Below are 10,876 nucleotides of genomic sequence, written 5' to 3' on the forward strand. Positions count from 1 at the left end.
GTACCAGTAATAAATCTTACCTCATGCTTATCTACATTTTCTAAGACTGAAAACAATTAGTATACTTCACTCTATGTATATCTATGCTTTATCCTTTAGTACATTATGTGATTGTTTTACCTGCTAATTTCTTAAAAAGTTGTTTTTTTCAAGAATTTCATGTTTTTCTTATATCTTTATTTATTTATTTTTAAAAAGACTTATTTATTTGAAAGGCAGAGTTACAGAGAGAGGTAGAGACAGGTCTTCCAATCTGCTGGTTCACTCCCCAAATGGCTGCAATGACCAGGGCTGGGCCAGGCTGAAAGTAGGAGCCAAGAGCTTCTTCCAGGTCTCTCATGTGGCTGCAAGGGCCCAAGCACTTGGGCCATCCTCTGCTGCTTCCCCAGGTGCATTAGCAGGGAGCTGGATGGGAAAAGGAGCAGCTGGGACTCAAACCGATGACCATAGGGGATGCCAGCGCTGCAGACTAGGGCTTTAACTCACTGTGCTACAGCACCGGCCCCACACTTCTATATTCTTTTTTTTTTTTTTTTTAAAGATTTATTTATTTATATGAAAGGCAGAGTTACAGAAGAAGCAGAGGCAGAGAGAGATAGAGAAGTCTTCTATCTGTTGGTTCACTTCCCAAATGGCTGCAATGGTCAGAATTGAGCTGATCCAAAGCCAGGAGCTTCTTCTGGATCTCCCACACAGGTACAATGGCCCAAGCACGTGGGCAACTTGCTGCTGCTTTCCCAGGCACATTAACAGGGAGCTAGATCGAAGTGGAGCAGCTGGGACTCGAATCAGTGCCCATATGAGATGCTGGCATGCAGGTGGCAGCTTTACCAGCTATACCACAGCGCCAGCCTCTTAACAATAGCATGGCTAAATAAATGTTTTAAAATTCCACATAGTAAGAATTATGTTTTATTTCAAATATTCAAAAGAATCTTTTAATATGGGCAAGAATCATAATTTCAATGATAAGTTGCAGTTGAGTGACTGAACATTTTTCCTAAGGTATCTGTATTGGGATTCAATCTTACATCTGTTTGTATTACAGTCATATAATATGCCATACTATCTTTCTAGTATATATTTGACTTTGAGAAATTAATATTTTCTACGTTTATCACCATTATTCCAACGTATTCTGTGTTTCCTTGTCCCTGAGTCTTTCTTCACACTGGCTCCATCTCTGTTTCCTACATATTTAATAATTATTCACATCATTAAGGGTAACCTAAATCCTATCTTAAATTAAGAAGGGTGCAGGGGAAGCACACAATAATATTTCTAATATTATCTTTTTAAAAATAAACAGCAGTGTATTGTTTTAAAGAGTTATTTATTTGAAAGGCAGAAAGAGCAAGGGAGAGACAGACAAACACACTCACACAGTCAGGGAACTACCATCCCTGCCTGGTTCAATCCTCAAATGCCAACAAGTTCCAGCTAAAGCAGGAGTCAGGAACTCAATCCATGACTTCTACATGGGTGGCAGGGAATCCAATTACTCCTGCCATGTGCCAGTGTATGCATGAGCAGGAAGCTGGAATTAGAAGCAGAGCCGGGACCCAAACCCAGGCACTCTGAAATGGGATATGAGCATCCCAACCAGTGCCTTCACTGCCTAAGCCAAATACCCACTCCTTGAAAGTATATTTTTAAGACTTTTTCTTAGAAAATAGTTGCTATTCATAAAATTCATAGTGTAATTTTAATAATCGGTTCAGAGAAAATGTAAATACAATACTTATTATATATATTACATACAATAATCTTTACTACAAGGAGATCAGCCTATAATGTGTTTTTTGTCCTCAGGGATTTTATGATCAAGTTAGGATAATAATACTGCCTTAACACAAACATAAAATTTTAACAACAGCACCCTTTTCAAAAGAGCAAAGGCCTATTCCTTTTTTTGAAAAAAGATCCCTTTCTAGTTACCAAAACCTTAAACATTAACCTATGAGAAATTTAGTCTTCAACATCTTCAAATCCAAAATTATTACTGACTTTGTAGACTCTTAATATGTTCATGAGAAACTATACTTGATTTAAAGCATGTATTTCAATGAACAGGTAGCAGTACAGAACTTTTGTGCAAACAATCTACAATGAAAGCTAGAACGTGAGTCATAGAAACCCAACCCAGTGTTCCCCAAATATAGTTGTAGTATAATTCTTTCATAGTCTTTCAATTTAATAGAGCAAAATGGCATGAGAATAGATAGTTTAATCCCTTCTTCTTTGTGTATTTTCTCTCAACCTTGCTTTAAGGGAAGGACTATCTTTGAGTCAGTCATATTACACCAGGTACTATAATACTTTACAACAGAATAGGCATATAGTCTTTTTTTTTTTTTTTTTTTTTTTTTTGACAGGCAGAGTGGAGAGTGAGAGAGAGAGACAGAGAGAAAGGTCTTCCTTTGCCGCTGGTTCACCCTCCAATGGCCGCTGCTGCCGGTGCGCTGCGGCCGGCGCACCGCGCTGATCCGAAGCCAGGAGCCAGGTGCTTTTCCTGGTCTCCCATGGGGTGCAGGGCCCAAGGACCTGGGCCATAGCAGAGAGCTAGCCTGGAAGAGGGGCAACCAGGACAGAATCCGGTGCCCTGACCGGGACTAGAACCTGGTGTGCCGGCGCCGCAAGGCGGAGGATTAGCCTATTGAGCCACGGCGCTGGCAGGCATATAGTCTTCAGTATGAAATAAGGTCCCTGGATTCCACATTCTGTTTTACTAGGAAGAAAAAAGAACTACAAGTAAAAAGGGAGTGTGTGATCAAATGGAAACTCTAATCACCAATTCTTCAGGTTAGAGTAATATTCAAAATAATCTAAACTATTTGGGGAAAATATATAACACAAATTTTGAATATAACATATTAATAAAGTAGATTCCTCTCCTTTGGTTCTCCATTTTAGATGCTCTTTTGAATTACCTAGGGAAGCTTTCAAAAACACTAGTGTCAGATCCAACCCCTAAAATTTTAATTTAACTGGACAGGGGTGCAGTCAACATATACTGGCATTTTTAAAGATTCCCTGGGTAATTTAAGTGCAGCCAAGACTGAGAACCACTATTCTGAGCTCATACATAATTATTTCAATATGTATCATTTGGTTTAGTTCCCACTGCATTACTTCCTTCTGTGGCCCATTTAAGATCTTGATTGTCATTATTGTCATTTCACTATGCTGGAGTTATGCTCCAAATACATTGTGTTGAAACTCAAGTTTTTGTCTTAACAGTATTTAAGTAATTGACCTACAAGTCTGATAATTTTAAACAGGAATACAGCAATCAGTATCATATTGACTGGGTGTGGTTTGGTAGGAAAGAGTTTAGGATCATTTATAGCTTTGTTATTACCTTAAAATACTTTCAAGAATTATGATGAATTCAAAACAAACTTGTAGATTTCCTTTTTTTTTTTTTTTTTTGACAGGCAGAGTGGACAGTGAGAGAGACAGAGAAAGGTCTTCCTTTTGCTGTTGGTTCACCCTCCAATGGCTGGCACAGCTGGCGCGCTGCGGCCTGCGCACCGCACTGATCCGATGGCAGGAGCCAGGTGCTTCTCCTGGTCTCCCATGGGGTGCAGGGCCCAAGTTCTTGGGCCATCCTCTACTGCACTCCCTGGCCACAGCAGAGCTAGCCTGGAAGAGGGGCAACCGGGACAGAATCCTGCATCCTGACTGGGACTAGAACCCGGTGTGCCGGCGCTGCTAGGCGGAGGATTAGCCTATTGAGCCGCGGCGCCGGACGTCGATTTTCTGATTACCTCATTCACAGAGTATGTAGTATAAATTTTAACATCAAGTTAACAAGTTATCTTCTACCTAGTGGTTTACTGAATTAACATCAATATTACCAAAAGATGTAAATACAGTTTTAAGCCACACTAAAAGTAGTTTTTGCACAATGAGAAAATGTATGGATTTTGAATGGGACCTTTTATTTATCAGAGTTTGAGAGGCATGGTAAAGTCATCACAGTTTATAAAGAAAGTGCAAATTTGGAAGGGCTTGAGTGAGCTGTTTAGCCAAGATGGAATTCTAGCCAGGGCCTGACAGGGTCCTGTCAATAGCACCACCACAGTCATCTTTGTATTTCCAGCTTAGACAAGCTATTATGCTTGCTGAATAAACCTCAAGACCACATTTTAAAGACTTTCTAAAAAAAATGTTTACAATTTCATAGTTTAACTTTAATAATCAGTTATAGAAAACACCAAAAAAATGAACATTCTCCTAAATTAGCTTGATCTTTTTTTTTTTTCCCTTCATATCCAACAATCTCAGATCATGTACTATGTAGTTAGGCCTACAATGGTTACAAATGTACTGAGCAGAGATAAAACTTTCCTGTAAGTGTTCCATAAACAATATGGTATAACAACTATTTACACAGCATTTAGACAGTATTAGATACTACTCTAGATTTAAAGTATATGGAAGGGTGAGAAGATAAAACATATGCAAATAACTGTGATACTTTAAGTGATGTGAATACCCTGAGGTTTTGGTATTCATGGAAATTTCTGGAAGCAATTCACTTCATAGCAAGGGATAACTATATATGCTCTTATATTAAAGACAGTGAGTCAAGTTTTGCTTTAGAATCAATTCTGAATTAAAAATCTCTCTTAGGATTTGCACTATAGCATAGCCATCATCTACTATGTGCACAGGTTGGAGTCTTGGCTGCTCCACTTCCAATCCCGCTCCCTGTTAATGTGCTTGGGAAAGCAGCACATGTGGAGATCTGAAAGAAGCTCCTGGCTCTTGTCTGGCCCAGCGCTGGCCACTGCGGCCATTTGGGAAATCTCTCCCTAACTCTGCCTTTCAAATAAATAAAATAAATATTAAAAATAAACTCTCCTGTTCCTTCATTCATTATCAAATGAAAGGAAGAGTAATTTACAAAGTGGGTATTTGCTAAAAAGGATATTTAACAATGGCAAATTTGGGGCTAAACTGTGAAGTCCACAAAGGCAGGGACTAGATATCATACATCTTTGTATCTGCAACACCAAGCATCTATCTAACAGGTAGTCAACAAAAACAGGTTGAACAGTTTAACATTTTAGACTGGTATTAGATATCTTCAAGGTCAGCAAATATAATGTTAGAAAAATACTAGCAAAGATTACAAAATTATTTAACATGCTAAATGATTCTTGTTTCCCTTCACAGAGTAAACTTTTCATATGGAAACTAACTTGTTAGGCTAAAATGACAAAAATTAAAATGAGGCATGTTGGATGTTGTGATAGGGGAACAGGAAACATATGGTTGATTCCTTAGGACACACAATCTTTTTTAAAGAAGTGAAAACATATAGCCACAGAATTTTAGAGCTTGCAGAGACCTTGCATAATTGTTCATTAGAAGAAAAATTTTATAGGATTGTACATCAAGCTCTTGTGGCCTGAGAAGCCTTCACAGTTGAGATGAATTTGAACCTATATCTTGAGGGAAGGACAGAATATGTAGAGGGCACTCCAGTTAACTTTATGAACAAAAGCCTAGAGTCAGAAAAGTACATCATATTATATTTTGGAAATCAAAAAAATTTAATTAAAATCCAGTGTTTAATACTCAGGAATCTAGACTAAAAAGACTGATTTTAAGATAAATGGCTTTTAAGACACTAGTAAAATAACATCTTGGCAAGGATAAATTACTTGAAGCTATTATATTGAGGAAGTTAAAAATAAGTAATAAGCCAAATAAATTTAAGAATACTCCTTATTCATTTATACATTCTACTTTAACATTTATTTTAAAGTACCAAAGTTTACAAATGAATTTTAGAAGTGTGAGTGATAATAAAACTCACTTATACTAGCATGCTTTAACAGTCTAATTTGATGATTTTAAAGCAAAGAACACTTTCGATTTTTTTAACTTAAAATTTTTAAGTAAAATGGAAAATGTATAAAATTGACCAGCCAGAGGATGGCTTATTCCTTTATGTACAATTTGCTTTGAATGGAGATTATTATTTAGAAATAAAAAAGCTTAATGCCTTCCCTACTGTCCCAATCGCTTATTCAGAGTTACTGTCATAGCTCTTAAACTATTCTTAGCATGAAACTTGGTACTTTGGTATTATACTGATGTCAACACAATTCAGAGTAGGAACTCAGTTACTGACTAACTACAGAAAAGAGAAAGCAGTGTTTTGTTGCCTATTATCCAGAATTCCAAATTTCATGTTACATTTTGGAAGCACTTTTAAGTTTTATTTTTAAAAAGCATTATGGAAAATGTCATATACCAAAATATAGCAGTATAATAAAAATGTTATAATGAAACCTTAAAAACCCATAACTCAGTTTCAATAACCATCGACACTGTCCTGATCTTGTTTCAACTACTTCTACCTTTTTCCTCTGAAATACTTTAACGCAAATTCACAAGTTTAGTACACTTACATACTTCAGGTTGTATCTCTCATAGTTACAGACTTAATATAAAAAGACACATTTAGTGGTGGGCATTAAGCCTAGTGGTCAGGGTGCTTGTGTCCTACTCTAGTGTCACTGGACTTGTTCGATTCTTGGCTTTCTTGGCGTTGGCTCTTGATTCTAGCCTCCTATTAATTCAGATCTTGGAAGGCAGCAGTGATGGCCCCAAAAATTGGGTTTCTGCTACTCATGTGGAAAACCTAGATTGAGTTTCTGCTAACTAGCTTCAGCCTGCCCCTATAGGCATTTGGAGAGTGAACCAGTAGGTGTCTCTCAGATAAATAAACAAATTAATTAATTAATTAATTTTTTGACAGGCAGAGTTAGACAATGAGAGAGACAGAGAGAAAGGTCTTCTTTTCCGTCGGTTCACCCCCCAAATGGCTGCTATGGCCAGCATTGCGCCGATCCAAAGCCAGAAGCCAGGTGCTTTTCCTGGTCTCCCACGCGGGTGCAGGCACCCAAGCACTCGAGCCATCCTCCACTGCCTTCCTGGGCCACAGTAGAGAGCTGGACTGGAAGAGGAGCAGCCGGGACTAGAACCCGGGGCCCATATGGTATGCTGGTGCCGCAGGTGGAGGATTAACCAAGTGAGCCACGGTGCTGGCCCTCTCAGATAAATTTTTAAAAATTTTAATTTTTTTAAGGGGGACATGTTTAAGGAAATCCCTTTCTCCAGACATTTCTCCCTTTTTATAAACGATTCAAGTCAAAATCCTGGCGTCATCCTTGACTTGTCTTTCACACCAGAGAGCCAATCTGACAGCCAATACAGATTTTGAAACTCCCCTCTACCACTGTCATCTAAGTCATATTTTTACCTGTCCCATATGACGACAGTTCCCTAACCAGTTGCCCCAGTACCTATGCAACTTCAGTCATTGCACTTGTTCCTTCTGCCCTCAAATGCTTCTGGAAGGAAGGAAGGAAGGAAGGAAGGGAGGGAGGGAGGGAGGGAGGGAGGGGAGGGGGAGGGGGAGGGGGAGGGGGAGGGGAGGGGAGGGGAGAGGAGAGGAGAGGAGAGGGGAGGGGAGAGGAGAGGAGAGGGGAGGAGAGGAGAGGAAAGAAGACTCTATTATACTTGTTTGAGGTCTCTCTGTATTTCATCCTATCAGAAAGCCTTGCCCTGACCATCCTAGCTACACAACATAGCAACAACCACCACTTTGCCTATTACCTTATTCTTCTGGCTTTTTTTCCTCTATCATCTGATGTATTTACAAGTTTATTTTCTGCCAGAATGTAAGCTCTAGGAAGGAAGATCCTTTACTGATTGTATTTCCTGCTGTATCACCAGTGTCCAGAATAGTGATGGAAGAGATGGACTAGGCACTTAAGTATGTAAGACCAAAAAGAAAATTGACAGCTAACAGATTAGGACAGAATGAAAAAACTTTTCCCTAAAGAGATGGAAAGAATCATTAAGATTCAATTGAGGAGGTATACTCTTTGCGATCTTTGGTAGATTTACTTTTTAAAATTCTATCTACCAACAATTTAAATCACACTAAATTCCAGAAATGTGTCCTATTTAAGTAGCATGGGTCATATAAAGCATTGTATAGTGTCAAATCTGCACCAAGGATATAAAATCACAGGTAATGGCACCACAGCAAAAAATATGGAAGGCTCTAGTCCTTTATTGTCAGCAATGTTAATTCTAAGTGTCTCAGAAATCAAAATTCATCTCAGACCCTCTATCATTCACTCCCCTTGCACCATGTTTTTGAACTATTGGAAACAGGCTAATTGAAATCAAGAAAGTATTTTAACTATAAAAGTTCAATGTCTTTACATTATACTTAATATTTTAGGGAAGAAGAGGTAGAAGACTTAAGATGGGTAGTTTATTATCACAGAGATTTTGGAATTCGAAATCAAAAGCTAGGAGGAATTTCTCATTTCTTCAGTGTTATTTGTTGCTGTTATTGAAACACATCATGCTACCTTATATTTAAAGTCTCTCTAGGCCACAGCATTCTATTTCCATGTATCTTAAACTTGCAACGGCTTATTCAGATAGAGAAATTAGTTGGCAGTAGTAGGCCAGATGGCAACCAGTTGTTTACTACCCGTGCAAGTTAGGCAAGTTACTGAACCTCTCCGAGGCTGCTTCCTTAGACATAAAAGGGGGTTAGTAACACCTACCTGGCAAAGCTATGGAAAGGACTGAAGGGAGTTAGTCAAATGAACAGCGAACTACTTGACATACATACAAGTGTTTCATAACATAGGCAGTTATTACCTTGCTCTGGCTCTTGCATGCTTTTGGTGAGACCAGTGCAATGTTAGAAGCAACTGTGCCAAAACTGAGGTAAAGGAGACAGGAATGTAGTAAAGCAATGGGACAGGTTTGACATTTCAGTATGCGTGTGAGAAATTAATTTCATTTTCTCTTTACAAAAGAGAATGCTGCTGCTACTGTGACTGTGTTATTAGCTTAAACAGCAGATTGTTTACAACCATGTTGTGAAATTTACATCTGTTCCTGGATGTAACTGACTTAGCACAATGCGGATGACGTCTGTAGAAAGCTAAGCTCCCTGGTACTGACACGTCCTTGATTGCAGCATTCCCAGAGCTAGTCAGTCTATAGTTCCCCTTCAAGTGTATCAAGCATGCCACTGCGGCTCCGGACACCACGTCAATCTTCCCCCCACCCCTCTCCTTACTCCCCAGCTGAGTTTGCACAACGAGAACCCCAAACTCTGGGTCTCTTGGCCCTGGCAAAGTTTGGACGCCAACTGGCGATGTGCATTTCCGCCCCTCCCTCCCCCGGGGGCTGCCAAGCCCAGGGACAGTCCTTTCAGGAAGACAGAGGGCTGGAGGGAACTGCCTTGGCAGAGTTCTCTGGGTTGAGGGGCTGGAAGAGGAAACTCCCTTCTCGGATTCGGCAGGGAGGGCCAGAGGCGAAAGGAAAGCGTGGGGGTGGCGCCCCAATGGTCTGCGGCGCTCGTACCCGCCGCGCTCGCCAGGCGCCGCCGGCCCCGGGAGGGGCTCACCCGGGCGGCCAGGGCAGCGCCTCGACCCGAGGTGAACTCAAGGTGTCCTCCAGGGGCGGGAGGGAGGTTCAGGCCCCGTCCCCACCCCGTCTCGCTGCCCCAGAGCGGCGGTTGGAGAGGAGCGAGGAGGAAAACGCCCAGCGGGACCGTAGGGGCACCAGGCCGCGCCCATCGCCCGAGCCTCGGCCGCAGCAATGCCGCCGGGCGGCCGCCGCCTCCTCGGGCTGGGCGCTCGGGGGCCCCTCCCAGGTCCCCCCTCGGACGCCGCCACCCTTTCCCACCCCCCACCCCCCCCAGCCCCCAACCACTGTGGTACCTGCACGGCCCGACTGAGGAAGGTGCCTGCGTCGGCCGCCAGCTTCTTCACGTTGAAGTCCATGATGTTCATCCCGGGAGGCAGCCGGGCGGAGCCGCCGGCTGACCTAGCGGGGAGGCGGTGGCGCCGAGGCCGGGCTGGGGCGCCGGGCGAGAGCGGCGGGGGCAGACGTGGTAGGTGGAGGGAGGTGGCGCCAGCGCCGCCGCCGCCGCAGCTGTCGTTTCCGCGAAGGGGGAGGCGGAGGGTGGGGCGAGGATCGAGTACCAGCGCTTCAGAACAGGCTGCGCTCCCGGGCTGCGGCGGCGGCGGCCGGGAAGTAGAGCGCGTCCAGCCGGGAGTGGGGCCGCCAACGTCCGCGCAGGTCGCGGGGGCCGAGCTGCAGGCCGACGGGCGTCCCTGCCTTGTGGGGCCGGGCCCCCGTCGGAGGAAGCGAGCGAAGCGCCGGCCGCGGGGCGGAGCCTTTCCCGAAGTTATCGCGGGAACAGCGACCCCTTGAGGCTCGCGGCGGCTCCGCCGCGGGGCGTGCCGGGAGCTCCTCCCGCTTTGGGCCTGCCAGGCTGGAGGGACTGCTGTGGAGGGGGTCCCAGCGCTCTGCGCGTTTGCCTTCAACATCAAAGAACCGGGAGCGCAGACAACCAAGATTCCTCTTTTTTTTTTTTTTCCACCTCCTGAACGAGAAAACATGTAATTACAGAATAGAATTGCAATATCTATGAAATTAGAACAGGCTTCGGTCATCTTGTAGCAGCTGGGTGTGCCGCTGGTCCGCGAGGCTTGGATGGCACTCAGCTCACCTCTTCATAATAGAGTTCAATTTAATGTCCCCATGGGGACTGTAGCCGATTCATTCAGCATTATTGAGTACCTACTGTGCACCAGGCTCTGAGTCAGGTGCTGAAGACACCACACTGAAGAAGGCACTGTCAAGCGCTCAGTCCGGTTACTTGACTTTTGAAAACCTCCCCACTCCCAGCAGAAGCCCTGTGACTCTTTTTTTTCTTTTTGGACAGGCAGAGTTAGTGAGAGAGAGAGACAGAGAGAAAGGTCTTCCTTTGTTGGTTCACTCCTCAAATGGCCGCTATGGCCAGCGCTGTGCC

At 43.1% G+C, this 10,876-nt stretch overlaps 1 protein-coding gene across 6 annotated transcripts in view; it reads right to left on the reverse strand.

Annotated features, from left to right (window-relative positions):
* The window catches only part of SH3GLB1 (SH3 domain containing GRB2 like, endophilin B1), a 44,436-nt gene extending 34,216 nt beyond the window's left edge, over positions 1-10,220 (reverse strand). For all 6 annotated transcript variants that reach the window (XM_002715522.5, XM_051857528.2, XM_051857527.2 and 3 more), the window contains exon 1: positions 9,780-10,220. In XM_002715522.5, coding sequence (XP_002715568.3) covers positions 9,780-9,851 — 72 coding nt within the window. In that variant the 5' untranslated portion in view covers positions 9,852-10,220. The remainder of the gene's footprint in view (positions 1-9,779) is intronic.
* Positions 10,221-10,876: the final 656 nt, after the last annotated feature.

Source organism: Oryctolagus cuniculus, chromosome 7 (assembly GCF_964237555.1).
Source record: "Oryctolagus cuniculus chromosome 7, mOryCun1.1, whole genome shotgun sequence".
In the NCBI taxonomy this organism is placed as follows: Eukaryota; Metazoa; Chordata; class Mammalia; order Lagomorpha; family Leporidae; genus Oryctolagus; species Oryctolagus cuniculus.